The sequence below is a fragment of the Rissa tridactyla genome, chromosome 1, assembly GCF_028500815.1.
Source record: "Rissa tridactyla isolate bRisTri1 chromosome 1, bRisTri1.patW.cur.20221130, whole genome shotgun sequence".
NCBI classification, from domain to species: Eukaryota; Metazoa; Chordata; class Aves; order Charadriiformes; family Laridae; genus Rissa; species Rissa tridactyla.
Genome location: NC_071466.1, coordinates 26,980,487 through 27,008,013, shown reverse-complemented (window position 1 = coordinate 27,008,013; position 27,527 = coordinate 26,980,487). Strand labels below are relative to the sequence as shown.

The window sequence follows — 27,527 nt, the reverse complement described above, 5'->3', positions numbered from 1 at the left end:
TTATGCAGAAGTATTCTTAACCCTGAAACCAGATAAAGGACAAACTGTACCACTACTCTTACATAAGGGTCCCATAACATTTAATATGACATATCTAAACTTGACTTACATTATTACTAGCTTCTAAAGAGAACTGCTGATTTTCTAGTTCCAGAATGGATTTAGAATTGGACTTCTACAGATATGGTTTGTTTATCCTAAATCCACTTGGCAGAAAATGAAATACATTTCAGAACCTGAAATTCCATGTTGAGAGTTTAATTGAGGTTCTGGTATTCTGCTTTTCTTGTTATCATTCTTTCACCATGGCATCTTTGTGTGAAAGAAAAACCTCTGCTGCAGATCAGACTTTTTACTTCGGAGTAGAGCCTCAGCATTTAGTGGAAATCTAATGCTTGAATGATTGTCCATACATGAGATGTCCGTGATAAATCTAAAAAAGTCCTCTCAGAAGTACTTAGAGGTGACTCATTAAACAAACTGGTAATAAGTTTTAATGACCTTTATATTGATTAAAATGATGTCTTGCTGGGCAGACTAGCCATTCTACTACGTTAGACCACGAATTCCATGCCTATATTAATACTTGGGGCTGTTCGCTGGCCACAAGACCAGACAGCACGAAACAGTCTACACGCATACAGTAAAACATTATCTAAATGCTGGTGGCAACATCCAGCTCTCTCTTGATTCCTCAGCTCTTACCAACTTCTGAATTATGCCTGAGAGTTTTAGGGGAGGGGAGGCTGCAGGTTGGGCAAGGCAAAATGGGGAAGAAAGGGAGCAGTTTTGCTAGAGAGGGATTTCTCTGACTTGCATACGAGGAACCAGAGACAACAGACGGGCTGGCAAGAGATTGACTTGTTTAAAGATCCTAAACAAAGTAGGAAATACAGGACAACTGAGGTTACAGTAAGAAAGACAACACTTGTTGATTGCCTCTCTCCTTACCAATAGGCAGACTAAATTATTTTGCCAACCTTTATTGTTTGCACCACAGATTACCCCAGAAAAGGTTTATTAGGAAGAGCAGTTAATTGACAACAAAGTGAGCATGGGGATGCACAGTAACATGTTGTAGAACTAAAGCACGTTGCCAATACAGCCACCGTGAAATTGCAGAAACAATAACTCCAAAGACACAGAGCAAAACCCCACAGAAAGTCATACCCTCATGCAGATCTAAACCAAAAAAATAAATAAAATCCCCACTACACAGCCAGGTCTTTGGAATAGGAGCCACTAGATTGTATCACACACAATATACACAACTTCTCTACTGAAAATTTTTCCTGACAACAGTAAGGTTTTCCAGTAATGGATGGGAAAAATTTCTTATTTAAGAAATTTTAAAATTAAGTGCAACTTAAGTGTATGATTAAAAAGCATGAGCAGACATTTGTTGGGTCTTCAAAATTGTATCTGATCGTAAAACTGCATTCCAACATTGTGTAGCAGCTAGAGGATGTATATCCTGTGCAAGAAGAATATAAACTGATCTCATCTTGTGAAGCACTGTGCAATTTCAACTTCACAGAAAACATAAATATAATAAAGAATGTCCTGAGCACCTCAAGTTTCTAATTTAAGATCCAATCCCCAAAATTCATAAAATTCACATCCCAAATTAATAACTCTTAATTAGTAGCAATAAAGAAAATTTCTATGAGAGATATAGTTGATGAAATTTGTTCTTTATGAAAATTTAAATATATGAACTTAGTATCTATCTGCTTACAGCTGGCTTATCAGAAGTGCCATAAAGAATTCATTTCACTATCAGGGCATCTTTCATCATGAGAAGCAGTACAAAAAAAATCTTCCAGCTACCTCGAGTTGTGTTCAAAGAGTTTTCATTAGGTAGCCTTTTGTAATTACGATGAATTTTATTATCTACACCTGCCTTCAGGCAAAACAGTCTCTGAACCTAAACAGATTAATAAAATACTGACTTTTTAAAAATTCTTACTGAAATTAAGTAAGTATTTTCAGAAACTCCTGAACTTTTTGCTGTGATTGTTTAAATTCAGGTACAGTACGACAGCAAAGAAATTATAATGAATAAAACATTGAGATTTTTTATTTCAGAGATTCCAAGATTATCAGGTGATTTAACTTGGATACAGTATGCTCCTATTAAATGTGTAAGGCTAGGTGAAGTATATATAGCTGAAAGGAAAATAATTATCCACCAAATGCACCCGAGAAGTCTACAAAAGTACCTTCCAGTAAACAAGCACTATAGAAGAAATATACTTTGAGTTATTTATATGCAGTCCATAGACCCATCTGACTGTCAAGAGAACACACTTCAATGTCATTAACTACATTAGCTTATGTGAAGATTGCACTTCAGAAGAGGAACAAAATATACATCAGGAAGAAGGTTGAATCAAAGCCATTATGATAACCTTTAAGTCTAATTCTTTTAAAACATTTTGCTTGGCTGATAAGCTTTTGATTACAGCATTTGCACCACTATAAGATTTTAAAAGTAATGTATTTCGTGTCATGAAATGACATGTAGTTCTCAACCCCATGAAAAAAATATTGTAGACAAGCTTTCCAATCCACTAGCACAAAAATAACTCTTTATGGGACAAATATGGGCATATTTTTATGGTGAGCCTGCCCTTTAAGGTGCATCTTAAATCAGATAGAGAAAATAAAAGATTCTATGGTTTCATGATGGCCAGAGAACGTTTTACTGTAAAATAATGTCAACAAACCCTCATGGATATACTGCACATGAACTGCAGTTAAGGCTACTACCACTTGATGTAAAAAGCGACTGGCTTGTTCTCAAGTCTTTTAAACCATTTTTGTATGTTTCTTATTTTGCTAACACTTCTTAGGACTCTGATTTTAAAATTCAATACATTTCATATTAACATACTTAACATACTTTTTTGGAGATACAACCAATGTTGAATATTAATTCAATGCTGCTTCTTGAAAATTACATAAACGTACAGAAGAAAGAGCCTGTTACATTTCCCAGAGGGCGAGCACTCAGCACAAGTTTTAAGATTTCACTGTACACTTTAATCATTATCCTCTAGATAGGACATATCAGAGAGCCAAAGGGTCAAAGTGGCAAACTATGTTACTAAACCAGATTCTTTATCACACGCCATTTCTACGGCAGCAGGCACAGAAACTTGTGCTGAAATCAGGAAGCAAGTGCTGTAATTGCTTCACAAGGTCTTTCAGCACAGTGAAGTCTGTAAACCCTTAGACACCGTAAGATTTGAGGTTTACTGTGTGTACAATGGGTTTTGTTCACTTGAACACTGCAGTCTTTGGTTTAAAATGGAGTCTTAACATCTATAACAACTGATGGTGGCAATCTAACTCTAGGAGACAACTAAACAGTTTTGAAAACAAACAAATAAACGACAAATCAGAGAACAAAAATCCAAGCCACAATAGCAGAAGGAGCCTTCCCTATCTTAATCTCACCTTCCTCACTATCTTCCCCCACATCTTCATGTTCAAATCACTCTCCAATGGACATAGAGAGCTTCCTTTATGTCCTAAATAAAACTCAAAGGTGAAGCAGCATCTTCATCACTTCCCTACAAGAACATTAGGAAATCAAGCTCCACAGTCCATAAAATAGCAGTGCACCCAAGAAGAAAACAAGTTTGACAACATGCATGTATTACATCAGACTTCAAAATGCAGAATCCAGAGCTTTCCTCTGAATCATCGACCCATCCTTTCTGAAGAAAATGCCACTTTAAAAAAATCATTCCAGAACTAAAATGCCGAAGAGAATATTAAGTAATATATATAGAAATACATAAGTGAACATAAAAGTACAGAAGGCCAAGAGAAAAAAAAGACATTATTAATCTGATAATTTCTATTAATAAAGCAGTGCTCATTCACCCAGATGAAAGGGTAGACACACATTCAATCAGCAACTTACCAATTTTATAATGTGGTGGCATACCTTAATATAAGGCTCGATAGAACACAGTAACATACAGAACCAATGCCAGTTTACAACACGAACAGCAAATTAAAAATGCAACACCCCCCTCCCCCCGCGTTTTCAATCAGCAGTAGGTCTTGCTAACAGTATGAAGGGGAAACCAAGCCAATTTTGTCAAGTCAGGAAGGGAAGAGAAGAACTTTGGGACAGGCCAGCCCTGCCTTCCCTTCTGCTGTCAGTGGATGATAGTTGTAAAATGCAGCACCAACACAAGCCATTCTACCAAACGTCAATGTGCAGGGTGACACTAGGGTTACCACAAGTGAACAGCAATTATCCTATGCAGATTACAAGCATACGTTATTACCATGCAGTACACTTTATTCAGAGAGGAGGTAGGATATTCAAATCTTCGCTAAATTAAAATACTGAAGACAGATCATTATAACTCATTTGAATCAAGACACATACTGTACCCATGATTTTAAGCATCCTTATTAAAAGTAATTAGATTTTGGCAACGCTTTCCCAATTAATGTAGCCAGTCAAAAAGAAAAAAAAATCATACATACTGGCTGTTTTATCCCCGTGTCTCATGAAAAATTAAATAATTTATTCATATCACTGTTGAATAACTTTTAAATATTTTTCATATATATAAAACCCTTCTTTCTTTTATTATTTTCAGTATTTTAATTTAAATACAGATATGGTGTCAAATCAACTTACTTATTTTAGAAAGTGACTTTGCTAGACTGTATGCTGGTCTGAACTCCAGAAATGCTTTGAGAGAGTGCCTCAAGACTTCTAACTGCGACAATATTTTCACTGAAAAAAAAAGCAGTGAATTTGTTACCGAATACTAGCTATTCTGCTGTAAAATCAGAGACCGGCAACCTACATTCTTACTTGCAGTAGCTGTATAAACTACTGTTAACAACTGACCTTCATTACATTAACTCACAGCAACACCACAATGCTTTTACAAAAGTAGAGATAATGTGTTGTCCCACAGAATACATAGAGCTTATTTTGGCTGCGAAGACAACGCCTGAGTCACAGGCATACAGCCATAAAACGGGGGTGTGCCTGGTCCTGGGAGAGGCAGAAAATCCAAAGTATTTTTCTCACCTTCTCTCCTTCAGAACTGACACATCAGTCAACAAACATTATTCAACAATAATACAGACCACCTGCATATGAAAATGAAGGGGAAGAAAAAAGCTCACAAGATACTAATGACAGTACTAGAAGTGGATGTTCAATGGTACTTACTTAAACAAACATCCCCAGCTCACAATTCAATTGGCTTTATTACAGTTTTTTAGTATTTTGACCTTTGTAATTTCAGTAGTTTACTCTGCTTACTTCAGAAAATTAACAATCCCAGACTGCATCTCCCATCTTTGCCATGTATATAGAGTAAACTCAAAGAAAAAGAGTATCAGCAGCCTTCTTCCAAAAAGAAATAGGAGTAACAACTCATCCTACGCTTCCTTAGATGAAAATTAATAAATACAGACTAATTTTCTTCAAGCTGTTTTGCTTTTGAATATGAGTCTGCATAGGCATTTAATGATGTTTAGCTAATCCATTTTAATTTTATGCCCCTTCAGTTACTTCAATTTACCTTTCCAAGGTAACTCTGTAAAGACATGGCCTCCTAAGGCCCCTTCGTTTCCCACTCTGTCTTTTTATAATTCTTTCTTTTCCCATTAACAAGTCACAGGTTTATCTTCAGGTTAAGACAAGACACCATTCATTTTTGCCTCGTCCTGCCAAGGTAAGGTTCAGTCACGGCTATGATAGCATGCTGAGCTGAGGGCATGTCAGCAGATCTGTATAATCTCAACTAATTAAGGTGATGAACTTCTCTATTGTCAATAAATGGCCCAGTAATGTTGATTATGATCACTTGTGCCTGTGTCATCGTCTTAAAAAAAAAAAGTGTAACCATGAAACAGTAAAAATGAAACTTTAGATATCAGCAGTTGGTATTAACCAAGTCCTGAAGTACGCAACAGCTCTAAACATTTCAAATTTAAAGAACATGAAGAAATGCAGTGCTTTGTTGAAAGAAGAAAAAGGCATCTCTGTGCAGTGTATCCCTTTGGCAATGCCATGGTTTCTCCTCACAGTCATAGTTTCTCTCCTCCCCTTGCCATGTGGGAATGAAAACAATAACCCAGTGATACCATTGTTTGGATGGTCCTGCCTAGGCATACGCGAATGACTAACTTCATCATCACAGGGCAGACAGACGTGTCACTCTTCTTGGGTTTCAGCTTTCATTTTTAAAGAGTAAGCTTCTAGCTATCACAGTTAAGAAAAAATTGTAAAACAAGGCTGTCGCATGCGAGATGCCTCCCTGCGTCTGCACCAAGAATGAAACAAGAGTCCCAGTGTATGAACCGACCTATATCCTTGCACCTAGATGCTTTGATGTGTCACTGTTTGTTATTTTATTAGTTAAGGTCTTTAAAATAGAATAAAAGGGAAGAAAAGATGTACGTGACTTCAGACTAAATTGCAAGCATATCATAAAACTAGGACACATTCACGGTGATATAAAAGACTAAGCAGTGATACGTGAATTAGAAGAAGGTGGACGTGTCAAAATGATATAGATTTAAAATATTTATATTAAAGGATGACTAGGCTGAAACAAGGAAGTATGAATTACTCCATTCTTCAGAGGGCTTCAGCAGTGATCCAAAAGACTGCAGAGCAAGTATATCAATATATATATATTTATGTATATATATACATATTTAATATCTATCTATCTATCTATCTATCTATCTATCTATCTAAAGTGTTAACGGTCAGGTTGGACAGGGCTTTGAGCAACCGGATCTACTGGAAGATCTCCCTGCCCACAGCACAGGGGTTGGACTAGATGATCTTTAGAGGTCTCTTCCAACCTAAACCATTCCATGATTCTATGGCACAGCTCTGTTTCGATTCTAACCTACATTTACAGCACGGAAGACAATGGTCTAGAAGACTTCAAGCTTACTTTGTTAACCTGTTTTCAAAAGCAAATCAAGTAAAGCTTCTCCCATGTATACTGCTGACCTACCAAAGGAAAGACTACACCCATCTTTCCATCATGCTCCATCAATTGCTTATAGCAAGCAATTTGCATTACCTTTGAGTTAAGTGCCCTTGAGTGTACAGTAACACAGCTGCAGTGGATTTCATAAGCGTAATGGCAGCATTCCAGACACACAAACTACATTAAAATGCTCATATCTGACGCAGCACAAACGATGGAGTATTATTGCTAGTGTGGTAATTTTGGAGGGTGGAAAGAGAACAGAGGGAAAGAAGAATTGCATTCAAAACAAACAAAAAAAAGAACGATCACAGATAAAAAGAGAAATCTGGGAATCCGTGTGGGCACAACAGAGTATGAGTGTTGGAGACCAAACACAAGGCTATTTAATATGTTTTTTCTAACAAAAATGTTAATGTAGGGGAAAAAAAAGTGAAAGGTTACAGGAGGGAAAGAAAACAAACACAGAAGTAATTAAGGAGTGTAAAAGGTAGCTAGAAGGCAAAAAGCAGCAACTGAGAAAGAATAAGATACAGAGGGTCTATCCTGACCAAAATAATGTGTTTTGACAGTCACCAACAGATCCCATCACCTGAGGAGGAGCCTGTTCAGGCAATGGGAAGCACAGGAGCCTTGGGCACGTCTGAGTCCCCTGACTTAAGATCCAATAAGGCTTTTTGCATTTTTTTTAAACTGGGGAAGTAGAATAAGAAGGAGGAAAAAAGCTATATTTCCTAAGGTGCTGAGATATTTCAAATACCTTAACAAAGGTACAATGGAGGCTCTAAATCCTACACAAACATTGCTGCCCTGTGTCATCTTTTAACATTGTAGTCCCATTCCTTCAGCAGTGTTTCAGCTCATGAGAAGGTACATGTGTCAGTTTAGCTGCCACTAAGGAATAGAATATTAATATTTAAATAATCAATAACACTTTTTCATATACTTCATAGCTCTTCAAAGATCTGTATGATTGTACTATTTCCCCCTAGAAATGTTAAAATCTTCATTTTCATCTGGAAATGGAGATACCTAAATTTAAAAAACAGATTATTTTTGCTTCTTTAAAGGATTTAGTTTCCTCTGATGGCCTCACAGAAACACATCTTCAGTTTCAGGAGGGATGAGCTGGTATTGATTCTTCCCCCCCCCCCCAACCTTTTAAGTCCTCCTACTAAAGATGACCTGATTGTTTTGCAACAAATCCTTTGTCCTCGTGCTAGTCTGTTGCCTATTTTTAGGTATATTTCAAATAAATTTTAAAAAATCCCCAAATAACCCAGACTTGCCATTAGCTTAAGTGAAATCCACTCTTACACCTTGTTGCTACTTCGTAACAACTAGAGAGTTAAACTGAACTATTAACTACAGACATTACAGGCTCCAGTGAAAGCCAGGAATTCAAAGCATGCATTTGACTATTTAGTGATGTTAATTTCTGGCTACACACACACAAAAAATCAGTTAGACAGAAGAGGTCTGCATAAAAAACACTCTCCTCCAAGAAAGCAATGAGATACAGTATTAGAGCAGCAGATACATATATATTGGCTGCATTGCTTATAAGTGGGGTTAAGCAAAATGCAGTTTAAAGCTCTAAGGAACAACTGGTTTTCTTTAAATGTTAAGTATTTAAAAAAAAAAATCCTCACAAGCAAGCAACATAAAATGAAAAATATGAAGGAAGTCTCTCTTTTTGGTTCCATCACTTTAACTCTAATGGCTGACATAATTTAACATAAATTGTACTTGATTAAATCTATCTGTGAAGACTGTCTAACGTTTTAAAACCGAACAAATGCTGACTGGAATCAGTTACTGAATCCTTCAAATATTGCCAAAAAGGTTTAGAAGATACTGCACCAACATACTATTACTCAAACCAGGACAACATAGCATTTCCTACCTGAAAATATAGAAGGTCTTTTCTTAGGGCGCCTTGGATGTATAGGCTCTATATTTCTAATATTTCTTTGAAAATTTCCTTTAAAATCATTTTCTAGCAGGATGTCTGGTGGTAGGCTTCTCCGTCTTGTTGATTTATAATGAGTTTGACAGGAATTCAGTTTACTTTTAGTCCTAGAGCACACGTTGCTGTCATCAACTGCCATTATAGAGCACTAACTGTTAAAGCCACCCCCAGCGCAAAGCCAATCCGGACATCCAGAAGGATTTGGTCTAGTGGCCACCGACCCAAGCAATCTCGGATGTTCTCATGCTCAACTCGGCACTTGTTGGGGAAGTTGAGCAAGTTGATAGGCGTGTGCTGGAACAGGTGTAGAGTTACTGCATGGCCCCTCCTTGCATCCGTGAAACAGCGCAGGGAGGAGACCTGCTGAAATCATTCGTTTGAAAGTTTGGGGGTAATTAGGAAGTTCAACAAACCTGAGCTCAGCAGCACAGTCTGCGCGAAGGGGGAAATGCAATTTAATGGGAGGCACCGTCTAGGGCTGGTATGGTTTATATTATGCCAACAGCATTTCTCAGATCAGTTCATTAATAGTTCATTAACTTGGCAAGCTAATCAAGTGTTGCTAAACCTTAAAAAAAGAAAACAGAGTGTGTGTGAAGTGAAAAAAAAAATAAAAAAAGGCAACAAAAAACCAACCCCATGCCCAGCCTAGAGACCCGTGGGGAAAGGTACCACCAGAACAGTATGTTTGGGGTTTCAGACCTGTCCTTTGACAATGTTACAATTTAAAGACTGATAAACAGTCCAAAGCACAAAGGTTTTTATGGCCACAACTATCAGTTTGGGGTTTTCTCCCTCAAGAAGCAATGATGTTATTTCCTACTGGAGTCAGAATCAAAGATCTGCCAGTGTCACTGATTTTGCCTCTATGTAACTGCTGACAAATGAAAATGAGCCATTTCAATATGTGTATGCCAAAGACGGTCTGTAAATTCTCCATTTCACTAAAAGCCAAGGTACTTTTCTTGTTTTGTTCCAGTTATCCCAATGAAATCTTTCAAGCATCCCAAGGATATGATCTTACTATCTCAAATGTTCAGAAAGAAGAAAGGAGGAATCCTAACATTTTCTATGAACCTGATAATTTTCTTACTTGAATTCTATCATAAATGAGGCAAAATGAATTAGTAAATTAAAACTAACAAAACTTCTAACTACATACACTTTGCTGTTAAATAACAATAACTTTTAATATGGCAAAATGAATAAACAGAGTGGTAATTTAAAGTGAGAGTAACTAATGTTTCAACCATCGATACCTAGGGCAAAATGATTTTAACACCTGAAGATAGAACTTGATTTCTCCAAATCATTTAAAACACTTAAACCATTAATGCTTTAATTACTTTCCTAATGATAGGGTACGCTATATGATTGGTGTAATGATAAAGAGGTTGGCAGTTCCACATACAGTTTTTGTATGAAGTGCAGTACAACCTTTATTTTGCTGACAAGAAATAAACTGTTCACCTACATGCTTTTTGGATGGAAAGAGGGTAGATGATGTATCTTAATACATATCTATGTAGCTTTTAAAATATCTTATTGTATTAGAAATGCAGAAGGATGCAAATAGTCTGCTAGATTTTGTCTTCTTCCTTTGGAAATGAAATTGCATTTGGCTGGAAGTTGAAATTATGAACATAAGAATCCAATCTTAAATACACTGAACCCAGAAATCATACCTTGCATTCAGAACCAACTAATTATTTAAACCAAAGTGATTTAAACCAAGTGAACACTAACTGTAGATAGCAAATCGGTTCTTTCTGGTCTTGCTGAGTATTCAAAGGATCGTGAGCTCTGTTTAGATTCAGAAATAAGCTTTTGAAAATCACCCCGGACTCCAAAATAGGTTAGGTGGTGGGAATTAGGTTATTACCATAGGGAATTGTATGTCTAAATTGTTCAGGTACTTTTTAAAAATTCCTCTAGGCACAGGTCTTCATCATTAGAGGCCAAAATACTTCTTTAATGTCTTTCAAATTTGTAGAATCTGTGTATCTCATCCTCTTTTTTTCCCAGTTAATAAAAAAAACAGGTCAGAGTAGCTTTCCTTGCTTCCCCTTCTCTTCCGGCTCCACTTGCTTTTTCAGTTTTGACTGAACCAACATAAAACTATTCAGTCCATTCCTGATAGTCCAACTAAACCAAAGTAACTGAATGAAAAGCTTTTCAAAACAAAGTGCTTAAATCTGAGTAATTATTAATATATTTGAACCATGTGTGAAGACTGAGAAATAACAAATACTAAATGCAGGAACTGACATTTGAGGAGCTTTAAACTGAAATTTGACAGGAGCTTTATATAAAATTGCAACATCTTCAGTAAGTGACCTAACCACCAAGCTACAGGATATTCTGGAAACAGCTCTTAACTTTTCCTGCTGAAACCACTCTGACACCTATAAATAATTAAATATTCATTAGAAGAGTGACTTGAAAGTGACTGTCCCATATTCTAGCTGAGTGATACAATTGCTGCACTATGCAGTCTTACCTTCTCCAGCCCAATGAATATTCATGCCAAGTGGAACATTTCCAACAGGAGAAATCGCTGCTGGGATACTCAAAGGTGCGATAGTGATCGCACTCTTTTAGATGGGGGGAGACCTGTCAAGGGCACAAGCCCCTGATCCAGCAGTGGCACACGGGAGTCTAAGAACAGTTTACCCTTGAGCGGCCTTCACATAGAAATCTGGAAGAGGACAGATGAAAACCCCGAACATCTCATCACTAAATTGCCTTTTGTAGGATCCACTCTAGAAGACATACTTTGAAAATTCATTTAAACCTAAAAATCAAGACAGGTAAATAAGTGGTCTAAAAACTGAAAATCAGCAGGTAGAGGAACGTGCAGCAATAGAACAGAAGCTGAGGGTCCTGGTGGTGTCTGAAAGCTGTTGGAATGAGGTGCCTAACTGTCATTTTAGCAGCCTAACTCTTTTAGTTTATGTATCCCCTGTTGGTAATTTTCTCATCTTTGAGGGGCACGTGTAAAAAGTTGACAGTCTATTCCCAAGTGAGACCACCACAGAATAAGCTACAGCACAATATGAAGAACAAAACTGGGAATGGGGGAGGAAAAGGCACTTGGAAGAGCTGATTTTTAATTATAAGACCAAAGAAATAAAGTTGATGCACTGAGCATTCAAAAAAAAAAAAAAAAAAGATCGTTTTAAGATTCAGCATGGGAAGAAAGAATTCTTTCTTCTTTTTGGTAAAATTTGAGATTCTTCTCCGCTGAGGCTGCAGTGACAACATCCCTCTTAGGCCTCCTATTTTCTACTTAAAGATGGAAGCTTTGCACCTTTATAGATGAAAATAAAAACAGAAAAAAAACACCAAAAACCACCCCCCAAAAAATGCAAGCATGATGTGTGGAAATATAAACTTGTAAACTTACATGCAAATTAATCACAATTGCATGTAAGGAATCCAGAAGGAAATCAAGAATCAAATGGTTGAAGTGTTTTGCAAAAGTAAGTAAATCTTGAAAATTACAAAACAGAATTGAGAATGAAATATTTACATTTTTTTTTCCCCAAAGATACACCATAGTTTAAGAAATTACACTTCATTAAGCCTTTTATCTGAAAGGGTGATTAAAATGATAATTAAGAGATGAGTAAAACACCAAGATTACAACACAGGAGGACTAATCAACATGGTTTCTAAAAAAAAAAAGTGTCATCAATCTATTACAGTTGTTTGAGCATACAAGATAAAAGAAGACTAATTATTTATTTATCCCACCAAAGATTTAAACAAGATCCTTCAGAAGAGATGACTAAAAGAAAGTAATCATTGTGTTAAGTTCAGAACTGAATCATGAAAGTGCTTAAATGATGAAAAGCAAAGCACGGGAATTATAATTGGGCTACGTTTTCAGGCTGGCAAAGGTTTATAAGGCTTCAGGTTTCTCTAGTAGGTTCTGTGGAGTCCAGCACTTTCTTACAATTTTGAAAGTTCAGTGTAATAAAAAAAGCACCTGATTTACATAGCTGAACTACAGATTTATCCATCATGGTGGAAGGCTAAATCAGAACATCATATTCTTTGCCTCCAGCAGACTACCCAATTGTAATCTCTGCAGTTTCTATTACTATTTCTTGCAATTAAAGTTTAGTAAATAAAAGCTAATGGAAACTGATGTTTGGTAATTGCTTTGTGTTTGGACTATACACTGTACTGCAAAAATACATATTTAGGGCTGCAAAATTAGCATGGTCCGGGTCATAGAAAAATAAGTTTTCTCACAGGAGGAATTATCATTAGCTTTTTGTTTAATAATACAGCAGCAAATCTTGTTGTATTTCATGTGCAGTAACTCATACGTTATTATGACTGCATTAGAGCTGTCATTATTGTGTTCAGCTGAGGAAATATTCATGCTCATCAACAGCAGAAATAAGAAAAGGTTTCCTAAAAAGTGTTCTCAATGTGTCAGCCAGCGCAGGCTGGCTCAGAAAATCTGTATTATGGACAAAAAACCCCCAACAATACAATGAGTTCCTGTCTGGTTTGATAAAGTAACGTCCACATCAGCGTACGTTGATTCATGGACCTTCCCACCATGCCACACATACCAGAGGAGAACGGTACGTAATTACCTCCAAGGGAGGATGAGGCCTCTAGGCACGTATGTTGGAGGAACTACAATGTCAGGAAAAGAAAGTTTGAGCTTTACTAACATTTTAAACCAGCACAACTTAATCAATACAGCAAGCAAGCTTCATCCTTCTTGCCTGTGGCCCATGGAGCTTCCCCGCTTGTTGCATTAGCGCCCCTTTCGTGAGGCCGCACAGCAAACCATGGCACAAGCCTAGGTTAACCTTTTGTATGTTTATTTGGTTTTAGCCATGCTGCCGCAAAGTACAAAAAGACAGGGGTAGGCATCTATGACAGGGATATATGAATCTTTTCTTTTAGTCATTGTGCCAGGTTACCCCTGTTAAAATATTTGTAAAAATAAGGATACAAAGGCAACGTTCAGACTACTTACTGCCTTTTGGGTGGGTTTTACAGGTGTCAGAAGTGTTTAAAGAAATCAAGTTGAGTGATTACAACCAGGTTGAGGATTCTTGGGTACCTGCTTGCTCAGAAGAGACTGTTTAACAGTACATACCCATTTAGAAAAATTTTTCTTCTTTTTTTTCCCGTAAGCACTTATTACCTAGGTCTCATCCCTATGAGTCACACATCTGCAAACGTGTATGTGCTATGAAGTCTCTAACCTCTTTTGGTTTGCATTTCAAATAGGAAAGTTAAACAATGCAAGAAGAGAAAACAGGGAATCAAAAATTGAGGAAAATATACAGGTGTTCAAACCCTCCAACTGTTACTCAAAAATGATTTGTTTAATTTTCTGGAATAACCTGGTTGTCTTAATCCATAACATATGAACATCTGACACGTTTTATGCTTGAATTAACCCATTTCTTCCAGTCTAATGCTGTTATAAGCAAAGAGCCTGGATTTTACACAGCCTTAGCATCCAGAAAAACCTCTCCTTAGTCAAGCATCACTTTTCAGAAGTGGGTATAAGAGGAAAAGGTCAACAAATAACCAGTCATTGTCATATTCTCAAAGAGAGCAGAGATCATTTTAGGTTCACATTAATTTCTATCTTTGCAGCAAAGGCTTGACTCGTCAAATAGTGCAATTAGGACTTAGTTGCCAAGCTACACCTGACCTTAGAGCAAACCAAATCAGAGTATTAGATGCTAGTCATATCATGCACTACATTTACAGTTTTAATTTGCAATAGATAACTTAATATTGAATTACAGTCACAGAAGCTTTCAACCCAGACAATTCCTCATTCAAACACAGATAAAACATGAAGAGCGCACAGCTTTTCCAGAGTTGCCTTCTATGCTGGCCTGCTGAGTTTTATAGACGGTTATTGACAGGAGATTTGGCCAAGTGTTTCAACTGCATTATCTTTCAGCTGAAAGAACATAAGCACCTTTAATTTGTAGTCATATTCTTGTTTGCTAACAACAAATAAAATATATGGTTAAAGCTGTAATCTGGTTCTAAGATAACATTAGTCCCTTACTGTTTGGTCCATAATGCGTGCTTCCCATATTTAGAGGGGAAGCTGACTCATGTCACAGCATTTCATAAGCAGAACAATTCATATGCTAATGTACATTTGTAGTAATTTCACTTCACGCTGTACATGATGGCTGTCGCAGCCTTATCTTCACGAGGGCTTGAAAGCTGATCCCTCTGCAACAGAAATGCAGTGCAAACCCTGGAAAAAGTGTTTTCTGGCCGGGTACAGTGTAGAGGCTGTCCTGGTTTGAGGTAGCCCAAACCACGGCAGAGGCACAGTGCAGGAACCCAGGCGGCCAACGGGGCTCCTCGCAGGTGGCCTCAGAGCTGTCAGGACACACAGCTTTGCCCAAGCGGCAGCCCAGAGGCTGGGCATCTTCGAAAGATCAAAGGCTGAGGCTGGAATTTGCCAGAATCCGCATGATGGTAACACTCACAAAATCATGCTTGCTATTATTTCACTGCAATTCGTGACATTAGGCCAATGCTCTGGGTACAGTGCTAAGAGAAAGACCTAGAGGCCATGCAAGAATTTTATTTAGTAGGGTGTAGCATTAGACCTGAATAAAACTTGGCAGATGTCCCTGATTTTTCTATTGCATTCTGTGTAGAAAGCGAATACTGCGAGCAAGTTACGAATATGAAGGTTACAGATTTCGGAGGCAATTTTCTATTTAAAACCACTTCTGAGTGTTCAGTATTTTACACAAATTAAGTTGTGTTAGCACACATCTGTGAGATAATAAGAAAGCATTTCATCTGCTGTAAGAAAAGGGTTAAAGATATAGAGGAAAAACATTCAAAATGTTTGGAGCTTCAAAGTACTTTTTAGAGAAGATCATTATAATGAAAGTTTCCATCAGTTACAAAGAGTTTATTCTACACTTGCTGTTAAGTGAGGCCACTGCCCAAAGTGATCACAGAGATTTAGGAAATCCAGTCTTCTTCCTTTCCTTGTCAGGAAAACTAAAGGATAATGAAAATTCTGCTTTTCATGGATAGGCAATTATGTCTGTGGCCTATTAATAACATATAGACTTTTTAAAATTCCACTGTATTAAAGTTGCATTGATTCAATGCTGGATGAGATGCAACACAGATAGATCAGGCTGGCCTGTGGCAGAAATAGTTCCCTGCCCAAGACTCTGGACTGCTTGCATTACATGAAATTCTGTTAATGAAGAGGAAACAAGAAAGGCCGCCTAAACTTATCTCACCCTTCAGTAAACCTGTCCTATGCAATGTAATAGGACAGACCTAAATCAGATTTCACATGTCTTTCCTACATTGCAAGAAAAAAAACCCAAACAGGAACAGTGTCTCAGAAAACACTTTGAAGTAAGTACCAGACTGAAAAGAAGGGAGGAGAGAAAATTCAGCTCTGCAGTCCTCTTGAGTCCTTGTGAAGATTTCATTTCTCATCTTTTCCCACCCTCCACACCTTCCTGTAATGTCATACTCCCCTTAATGCACGGTCACTTAACTTCCACCACGTCCTCCATGAACATCCATGCCTTAGGTCTTAACAGTCTGTGTGTTACAGCCTGATGCAAGGATGTGATCTCAACCCCCTGGGCGAGTACCTGGTGAGCGTTATGTCATTACCCACACAAACAAAAAGCGAGTCTTCGAATCCAGTAACAATATTTAACTCTTTAATAGGTGTTTCCCGTTCTGAGTCTAGATACTACTTCTACATCCACATAACGTAACACATTTTGTATCATCTGCTACTAATTAAGGGTGAAATTCACATAATTCAACTTCCACTTCAGATCCAAGTGAAATCTGTGTGCCCAAATCTTAGGGATCGAGACCGCCTTCTCTCCAGCACCATTTAAGTTTTGAATCACGGCTGTCATGATCCCACATGTCATCCAGGCCAGGTGCTCTAACTTGCTTGTGGTTTTGGGATTAAAAAAAAAATAAAAAATCTTTTGAGCCTCCCAAGAACATGATCTTCCTTTCTCAAATGGGGGAGGACTGTGTTGCCTCTAGTGGGACTGGGTTCCAGAATAGCAGAAAGCACTACTGCCCAGGCTCCTACGGGCTTCATCTGTACCCTTACGTCGGGGCAAACTGTTCCCTAGGTCCTCAACACTGACACCTGCTCATTTTCACAAGTATAGCAGTCTGAACAGCCAGGGATAGCTTATACCTTAGTTTTTCATTTAAGACAAATATGTAAAGTACCTTTATTTTGCCTGAGTCCCCAGGCAGATGGATCTTCTGTGTATACTCACGCCACACCTAAATTCAGATGTGCAAATCATATTGTTTTCAGAAATAAGTGTACTCATAACTACCATTAAAGGAATTGGAGCATAGAAATTTCTATTGTTCAGTATCAGCTCAGAGTATGCTTGATTATATGCTGAGTCTGTCGCTTTCCAGCTTCTCCATATTCTCTCCAAAAGCCCACTTCATTTTCACGCATGGCATGTTGCACTGAATAGGAAAGCCACATTTAGCTGTGATAATTCTAGAGTTTTAGTAACAATACAATAAATATAGATGGATCCCAAACACTGGTAGAAACATAACCTAGTTTTATTCAACTGATTCTCAGCTTCATCTAGTGATCATAAAGGTTTCTATTAAAGCAAAAGTATTGGTCAAAGGAGCACACAAACTGCAAAGTGTGAGCCTATCCTTAGGTTTTCCCCAGAGACAGAAGCAGTATTTACGAAAGCATCTTAAATTTTTGTCTAAGATGACAAATGCATTCCATCTCCCTCAGTCAGCAAACATCCTCCTTCTTAGCTGTCACACTCGCAGGGGGGTCAGAATCACGCACATATATGTTTGGCACACAGAAATAGGTTTGAAGTTATTTGTCTGGCATGCTTTCAGCACATCCCCTTTCATGGGAAGTGTAACATACAGATTTATATACACTTTGACTTAATTTTATTCTCTCTCTAGTATTAGCGAAGTACTCGGTTTGCTCTCTGTATCCTTGGCTGTGTTTCAGCTTCCTCAGAACTACTTATAAAACTGTCCCAAGTATGAGACCACTCAATAAGAAAATGAAGGGTTTCCACTTGAGGCCAGAGCTCTAGAAACACCAGAACACATCCTTACCAGCTACTTTGAATGGCTGACTGAGGCACAACCCTGAGGACGTGAGTTTCAGATTCTGCTACAGCACTCAGTGGTACACAGGAACCAACATGACATTGCTACAGCGTCATAAAGCACGGATGTGTAAAGTATCTTTAAAACCTCCAGATACAGACACAAAATACCCCATGCCTGATTTGTACACGTATAATTGTACAATATTAAACTTCTCTAGTTTTATTATAAACACTTATTTTGATTTTGAACAGTATTAATAAGACCCACTTATTGCATCTAACACCGCAATACAGTAGGATACTTCTTCCATAAAATAAGCATTTTTCTGTGTACAGAGTTCTGTCACCTCTCTCACCAACTGCACCTGAATTAGATGAACTGGTTACTCACGCTTTGCCAGTGCTCCTGAATTTGAATTCCGTATTGCAAATAAACAGAGCCTCTCTCTCTCTGTGTCCCCCTCTTTTCTCCCCCTTTCCCACCAGTAAAGCATTGCCTGGGTAAAATGAGAGCGGCTGAGGGAAAGTTTCTCTACGCAAGTTCATAAATGTGGATTTAGAAACAGTCTGGAGTTCCTCTTACACTGTCATGGAAAGAAAGACAGAAAGCAAGGAAAGGAACAGCTACCTGAATATTAAATGTAAATTTTCTTTTTTTTTTTTTTTTTTTCCCTCCATATGCAGAGATAAAAGATGACAGCATGTGTAAAAAAATAGCAAAAAAGAAAGGATGTGAGGACACTCAGGGTCCCCAAACCACGGGAAGCAGTGGCCGACGGCAAGTAACCAACACCCAGTGCTGCCTCGAGTGAGCGCAAGCACTGCTTGGCAAGCACAAGCAGGGGCTGACCCCTAACACAAGCTTTAAGGTAAGTGAAAAATTCCAAGTGCTTAAAGACTGAAAAAGGGGAAAAAAAACCCACAAAACATGAAAGGAAAAATAAGATTCCCTGTACAGACTTACTTGAAATCAGAGATATTTTGGGGTTCTCTTTCCTCCACCTTGTTTCCTGAAGATGCATGAGAACTTAACTAGTTAAAAAGTACCACCTTTTTAAACAATTACATTAAAAGCTCCCAGTTCTACTGATTATTTTCCTCTGACTTTTTAAAGCACTAGCTGCATGACAAGAGGGCATCCAAATCATGTCTGAAACATTGCTCCTGGACAGGACTGGAAAAACATCATGCGGTATTACACTGCTACAAACCTGACACAATTTATACAGCCTTAATACCAGTGTTAGATTTATGGGAGTGTGTCTGTGCATTTTATATATGCATATATGTATATTTATATATATTTTAAATGTGGCTAATAGGACTGTACAGATGTATACTGATTATTCAATTTCCCTGTGGTTATTCAGATTGGGACCCTCAGTGGCCACAGCTATTATTAATACAAGCAGAACAAGAATGAATTAGAAAAACATTTAAGAATTTGGCTGAGCTGCTCTGTGACTATGTACTGGCCTGAGTTAACTACAATTTAGACTAATTTGACAACAGCTAATCTGCGAGAATGACAGTAGCTGTATTCAAAACAGTATTAGCAGAAGAGGGTAGTTGTGTCCCCTTTGCAAGTGCCATAAAATACAGGCAAAGTGACAAAAGAGATCATGTGCTTAACAGATGCTCCCTTTAGGGATTGTATTGCTGAAAGCGTGTCCCTTGCACACAGCTGCAGCGGCCCAGGGCTCACCAGATAAACACCAAAAATACATATATATATACACACACACCACCCACACACACTGTTGTACGCAATGAAAATAAGAAATAAAGATCACTTTTGCAACAACAGAACAGGAAAGGAGAGTGAATTTTCTGAGTGTCAGCTGTGCAACTGCTAAATTTTAAACTAAGATGACACAACCTTATTCTGACTAGTAACACGTATGAAAACAACTGAGAAAAACATAGTGTTAGTGTTAAATGAAACTGTGCAATAACCTAGTTTGTCAGACACTCGCTGTAGCAAGTACATATTTTAAGACACCTGTTTGCCCACTGACTCTGAACATTCATCAACACAAATAACAGTGCTCTCAAGAACAGGAAACACCCTTCCACTCCTTACTGTCTTCTACTGTTATCTCTACACAGGGCTTCAGAACTGGGGAATTTGTTTCACACAAAGTCAATTAAGAGCTTAGATAGAGAGAAAAAAGCTTGCCAAGGGAGATAAATCCTGCAACACTCCCCAAACGTAGTGAGACTCCCACTGAACTCTTCCAGTAATTCCTTCCACAGTCCAGGGAGGTGCATCGTCCTCCTCATTCTTGCAAGTTCATCTCCAGGCTTTATAGCCCCCAAATAAAGATGAGTGGCAAAATATTGAGGAGCAATGAGTTTTTCAGCTGGACTGTGGGCCATTTAGGGCTTTTAGGATTTAGGATGATAATCCTGAAATTAATCTAGATTCAAAGATACTCAAACAAAGACTCTGCAGCCCTGTTGCAGTATCCTCACATAGCTCGGATAAACTAGAATTTCCTGACATTTCAGATTAGTTTCAGGAGGAATTTGAAGAACTAATGCCTGTGATAGCATAGAATACCATGATCTGGCTTATCTCTGGGAAGTCAAGTTGTTACCAGTCTCTAGGACAGACAAAGATGAAAAATACATTCCTGAACACTTCTGTAATTATGCAAACATCCAAGAAAAAGTGGTAATACTATAGAAATTAATTAGTTTCAGGAAGACACCTATCAGTAAGATAAGTCCTTCAATCACTTTGCGTTAGGAATCTTTTAGATTAGAGATTTTCTTTTCGTTAGAAACCCTTACATTTTTTGTAGTTAAGCACGACTGTCATGTAAGCACTATAAATTTAGCTGATAAAGTGACTCTGCATCTGAGAACAACTTTCAGCTATGGAAGTGAAAAAGTACGATAGCAAGGATCAGACCTATTCATGGCGCTTTACACCGCTGGTCATATCACTTCCATCTTTCTTAGACGATAGAGAAAATTATTTGGGGCTATCCTTCCAAGTCTTGACTCCAAACAGCAGAGTATTAGGGAAACAGCTCTTTCAGCAGAATATGCAAATGTAATAAATATTTTTGGGGAGTGTGGAAACTAATAGGGGGTCTGAAGGGGACTTAAATAACCTGAGATCTCCTTGATTCCTACACAGATTGGAAGTATACGGCGAAATGGGTGAAGTTCAGATCACATTTCAGCAGAAAGGAGATTCCCAGGTAAGTTTCTCAACTACAACAAGCAGGACACTTCTGCTTGTACGGGAAAGAATACAGCACACAGGAACATGCAAAAGAGATAAGTGAGGGTCATCTGGACCAAGTGTATACAGAAGGCTGCACAGTTTTACCTGCTAATTAGATAGGCTTTTAGAAAGTATTGGAGACTCATAGGAATTAAATCACAAAGTCTAATTTCAGCCTGGGAGCCTAGTCTCCCATACCTCTTCTACAGCCAATGGACAGAGCCATTGATTCAGGGCTGGGAATAACCTCTGCCTCTCCACTCACTATACTGAATAGTGGCAAGGTTGAAGTTAGCTTTTGGGAGCCTCTGTTCCACAATGACAGGAATATTCCTCCTTCCCTAGTAGGAGATGCTACAACTCATCTATTTCAATGTTAATATTTCCTTCTTGTGAGAAAATCTGGGTTTGGATGGAGCTAGTTCAGCTTCAACTTCCAGGTGCCTTTATTATAAAGCTGAGAAGTTCCTTGCTTTGAGAAGAATTTGTAGATGGTGATAACTCATCTTGCACATTTCTGTTCCATAAATTTACATGACTGAACTCTTGAGGCCTCAAAGTAGAAAAGTTTTGTTGTTTTTTTCCCCTTCAGACCTTGAAAAATTCCACAGGCCTCTTTTTTGAACTCTCTCCTTTATTTATACCTCATTGTTAAGTGGAAATATCAAGGCATGGGAGACAATACTTCAGTACCACAATATTTTAGCATCACACTGACAGCCAAGCTGAACAAGCTTCTTAAATTTCTCCTCAGCTTTCCTTCAAGTTTCTACCCTGAAGAGTTTTGTATTTGTAACCCTACAATCTCTGCTTGTATTACCTTCCATGTTGCAGCATTAAAAACGTGTTTTGTACCAGGAGCACTTAACTAGGCAGTTCACATATGACTATCACGCTGTAATACTGATTCAACTTCATTATTTACTGATATCCTACCAATTTTGGTCACTTTGGAAAGTAGTAGGACTGCAGAGGATGCTTAGTAAGTGAAAATTTTACATCATCCAAATGTTTAAAAAACAACTACTAAAAAGCTTTGAGTCTATAGGATTCTTTACATAACTCTCACACAGAGCTACAGCTCACCTCAAATATCAACTATAAATGAAGATTTGAGAGACAGATTTTTTAAAAGTACTATATGTAGTCTTTCTGTTATACAATGTAAATTTTAAAAAAAGAAGTATCAAATCAAATGCCTTAGAAAAATATACATATATCCACAGGTTAGCTTAAGTAGGTCATAACACTTTCCAGAGAAGTAAGAAGCTGTCTGTCAGTCATAGGAAGATTCAGACCTGCCAGTTCATGATATTTTGAGGCCTCATTTACACTGCCCAGCCTTTCCCAGTACATTAGTCCTGATAAATCAACAAAACCCCCTATTCTGGCTGTGGTATATAAAAAGAAAAGGGACTGGATTTCTTTCACCTGGCTGCAGACATTCAAACATTAAGTTGCCACAGTCTAATAGCCATCTATAGTTAACAGAGAGACGTACCTCTGCAAGGCCAAATTCATCTCCCCTAACTGAGGATAGGGGAAGTCGTCTTTTCCCCTTAACTAACTGCAGACTTTTACCGAGACTTACAGATGCTCAACCTTTATATGCCCATACAGGTTATATGAAAGGAATGCTACACCAAGACCTTCTGCACTACGCTTGTCGTGAGTGAAGCACAATAAACTGAAAAGGATTTTCTTCCACCAGCAGAGCTGCTCTGCTGGGGAGAGCCCACATGTGAGCACAGTGTTGCTGGAGCTGAATTTTTTCTCCCTTAAGCAGAGGGCGGGAGCAGGTCTTCATCTCTCATTATTTGTTCTCTCATAATTTGTTCATACAATTTCCAAGCTTTGTGTATCATTATTTTAATTGGGAATGTCAAACTAATGGTCTGAACGTTGTTTAATGGTCAGAGTGCTAAATAAAGAGATGCACAGAGTCAAACTAAATGATTCAAAGGGGTTTTATCTTCCAGTCTCTAAGATAATGCTGAAGAAACTGGGAAAAAATATAATAGTGAGATTCTTACAGCAACTTTGGATGTTTCTACTTAGGTATCAAATTTATTCAAAATTGGGAACTGAATGCTCTCTATCTTTTCATGTAACTCTGAATAACGGCACCACTAGATTGGAAACATCTTCCTGTCAAATTCTCTAAAGGCAGGTGTCTAGCAGCAGATCTCTGCTGCTATTATTGTTGAAATTGTACCAAAATTGGCAATGTTGATTTGCTACTATAGATCAACCCCCACATTAGCCAATGCGTGCGTGTGTGTGTGTATGTGTGTGTGTGTGTGTGTGCATATCTATGTGAAAGGATGTACAAAAATCCACTGAAAAAAAAATTCAAATCTTTCTGCAACCTGAGCTAAAATTTTTCAGCTTGCTTTCTGGAAACATAGAAAGTAGGTCAGCACATATCCCAAAATAGCACATCGGCACTGAGAGAAAAAGTAGTATATCTGTATCTTTGGACTTTTTAGCTCATTTCTCTATAGGGGGGAATGGAGAATGAAAGCTTTTCCCTTATTTTACTATATGGAGGAACACGTACAAATCAGCTACCGACATGGGGAAAATGTTATCTGTTTTAATCAAAGCAAAATAGCATTTAAGCTTTATGTAAATATAAGCAAGCAAAAAGCCAGGAAGTTTAAATTGTGTTTAAAATGTTGTACTGGATATGTATCACATCCTGTTCCTTGTACATCTTGTTCCTTGTATCAAAAATCTATCTGGTAAAATATTTACTTTGGAAATAACAGTATACTTTCTGTGATTTTGTTGTTCATCTTGCAATTTTTTTTGAAGTATTTGCTGTTTTAATAACAATTGCTGTCTGTTTTGTGGTATCTTTCATGCTATGCACACTCCTAAACAGAAAAATATTTTCTTTAATACCAGATGCAGGTCTCCCACTTTTTATTTTTCATCTCCCCCTCCCCCCTTTTTAAGGAAGTAAAAAGGTACAAGCAAATACAAGCAAACCCCAAATTATTTGAACACCCACATATCTTATAGCTATAAAGATTCTGAAGAACTCTACTGGGATTAATATTGACAAAGTCCTTTCATGAAGAACTACAGTACTTTAACACGAAAAGAAAAACAAAACCCACTCTTAGGCAATATTAAATTATGTTTATCAGCCCTAAAATGTTATTACCTTATTCAAGTCAGTATCAATACTGTTGGCTACAACATGATGATGATGCTGATCTGTTCCCTAGAACAACAGATTTCAAGCTAGAACATTGATATTTTTAATTAGGAAAAAAAGATATTGCCTCCCCCAAATTCCAAGTGTCAGTCTTCATTTGAATCTCTGCACTAGATTAAAACAAATGTTTGAAAGGTACTGAGCATTGGCAGTATGACCTTTCAAGTTCAGTGATTTTCATGCAATCAGCGGAAGTCCCCAAAAATAACAAAACAAATCTATTTTTAGTTCTTCCTTTTCTGTTTTTTTTTTCTTCTTCTTGTTTTGCTTTTTAAACTACTGATCTATTCATGCTTCATCTCAATTCTTGGACACCTAGCTCTCATTTATTCCCCTGTATTTTCCCCCTCTACTCTGCCCTCATGAGACCCCACCTGGAGTACTGTGTCCAGATCTGGAGCCTTCAGCACAAGAAGGACATGGACCTGTTGGAGCGGGTCCAGAGGAGGGCCACGGAGGTGATCAGAGGGCTGGAGCACCTCTCCTGTGAAGACAGGCTGAGAGAGCTGGGGTTGTTCAGCCTGGAGAAGAGAAGGCTCCAGGGAGACCTTATAGCAGCCTTCCAGTACCTGAAGGGGGCCTGCAGGAAAGCTGAGGAGGGGCTGTTTGCAAGGGCATGTAGCGATAGGACGAGGGGCAATGGTTTTAAACTGGAGCAGGGTAGGTTTAGATTAGACGTTAGGACGAAGTTCTTCACAATGAGGGTGGTGAGACACTGGCACAGGTTGCCCAGAGAGGTGGTGGAGGCCTCATCCCTGGAGACATTCAAGGCAAGGCTTGATGAGGCTCTGAGCAACCTGATCTAGTTGAAGATGTCCCTGCTTACTGCAGGGGGGTTGGACTAGATAACCTTTAAAGTTCCCTTCCAGCCCAACACATTCTATGATTCTATGGTATCATTCCCAAACTATTTCAATATCTCAACCACCAGCTTGTAAAATACTATAATCCATGTATATATGTATATAGTTGAGGCAATTATAGAATTGGACTCTTCCACACAGTCAGGCTTAAGTTTCTTCAAAAAAGAGAGATTGAAATGGAGAACAACTTTCTGAACTTACAGCTGCTGGGATCTGCACTTTCCTTTGGCACTCAATAAACAAGGCTTGCTATCAGAACTGAAGTAAACATTAGGACCTTCATGATTAATTGAGTAAAGAAATGATGGAGGTTCTCAAACTTTGAAAAATGAAGTCGAAACACTAAAATAAAATTAAATGGTTGAGTTTTTATGTCCTGTGAGGCCTCCACCTTGCAAAATTTAAAAACTCTAATCTAGTAAACAAAGTGCATAATTAAACACGTTTACTTGCATTCCTAGATTACTGCCAGATAGCTTGTCACATGTCTTGGTGGGTCTAAACAGACAGTTTTCATTGTTAGCTCCAAAAGCCAAAGGCACAGAACTTACTGAGTTCAATTTAGAGAGTGACAAATATACTATTAAAAAATCATCAGATCAAATAAAGACCATAAATTTATAGTTCAGCATTAAAATAAATAAGAGGAAATAAGACAGTTATGTTTATGAGTAGCAACAGATACGATCTCCCCTAGCATTCTCTCGCTGATGACAGCAACAACATCCTCCAAAACCTGAGAGAACCTATGGAAAGATAATAGGTCCCACTTTCATCAGACTTTAGTACTGCTAATTTTTCTGATATGCCACCAGTATAATTAAAAAACAACACTGTTCTAGTTAAATGGAACTAAATCATTCCCTCCATGCCCTGGGATTTTTTCTAAACTGTTAAGAGATTTCACAACAGCACATCGTGTCGGTAGGTCTCATCTCCCTTTTGGAAAATAAAAGTCCATGAATATGTTTGCATATTCATGTAATTCCAACTCTGAGTTCAAGGACATTTACAAGACACCTGCTAATATGCCAAATTTGTATTCACTGGAGTGAATGCTGCCATGAGATACTGTTTTTACTCAGAAGCCATTAGCTTAACTGCTGAGAGGTTGTATCTTCTCAAACTGCTTTGTGAAGGAGAAGTATGAGTATTATCAGTTGTTTCAAGGCACAGTAAAATGGACAAACTAGTCCAGAAGTGGTCAAATCCAGTATTTTCTGAGTTTGCTTAACCGGGACATGGGAGGTCCTAGAATTACAGTTGCAAGGTAGTCTAGGAAACGGCGTTCTCATTTCCCAGCTTAGAGCCTGTAATTACATACAGTTGTACTTTTCCAGACCAGAGTCATCACACATTCCCTCCTGGCTCACGTGGTGTAACAATACGTGCTCAATCTTGTGTCTGGAGCACTAGTGACCATGCTGTAGACTACTGTGGCTGCATTATTTTATATGGGTTAGACATCTCCCTTACATCTTTCAGTGACTGACACAGGAATTTCAGTATGTTCTGATGGTATACCAGGTTGAAATCACACATGCTGGTGCGGAGAAGTGTCCTAGAGCCCTACCAGAAGTCAAATTGAACTTATAGACTCAGCCATATGGAGCCCTTTTCATGTCAGCATGCATGTACACAGCCCTGCTGCACAGAACAGCTTATCTCCAGGCAATGAAAAATCACCATCTTCATAATGGTCATATAGGTCTAGAATACATATCACGCATTTACAGATCTCTGTGCCCTACAGCATAAATAAATCCTTCTGCTTGTTTTGATCTGCACTGTCTTGGATAAAAAAATGTCTACATCAAAATAAAATAGGCACTGAATAATAAATGGTATTATAATAATTGTCCCAATGTACTGAAAACCATCATCCCAACATCCAGAAAAGCTGAAAGAGAAAAATATGTATTTAAGCAATCACCAAAGAACATAAAAATAACTACTCAGATGGAAAAGTCTGTGGCCCTTTCAAGAAGTTTTATAGTACTGCTCTTTAAAAGCAAAAGCACTACTCTTCAGTGGAGTAAATTGGGAGCACTATAGAAGGCAGTACTCCAGGAAAAATACTGCTAACA

General features: G+C 38.0%; 1 protein-coding gene across 8 annotated transcripts in view; it reads right to left on the bottom strand.

Annotated features, from left to right (window-relative positions):
- The window catches only part of FRY (FRY microtubule binding protein), a 252,364-nt gene that overhangs the window by 191,887 nt on the left and 32,950 nt on the right, over positions 1-27,527 (bottom strand). Inside the window, exons 1-2 of one of the 8 annotated variants that reach the window (XM_054201840.1) lie at positions 8,905-9,212; positions 4,670-4,768 (exon numbers count right to left, since the gene is read on the bottom strand). The exons of 4 other annotated variants lie outside the window; for them this stretch is intronic. In XM_054201840.1, coding sequence (XP_054057815.1) covers positions 4,670-4,768; positions 8,905-9,109 — 304 coding nt within the window. In that variant the 5' untranslated portion in view covers positions 9,110-9,212. Of the gene's footprint in view, positions 1-4,669; positions 4,769-8,904; positions 9,213-27,527 lie in introns of those variants that run through there. 3 more of the 8 variants (XM_054201847.1, XM_054201922.1, XM_054201858.1) reach the window with 3 other exon arrangements.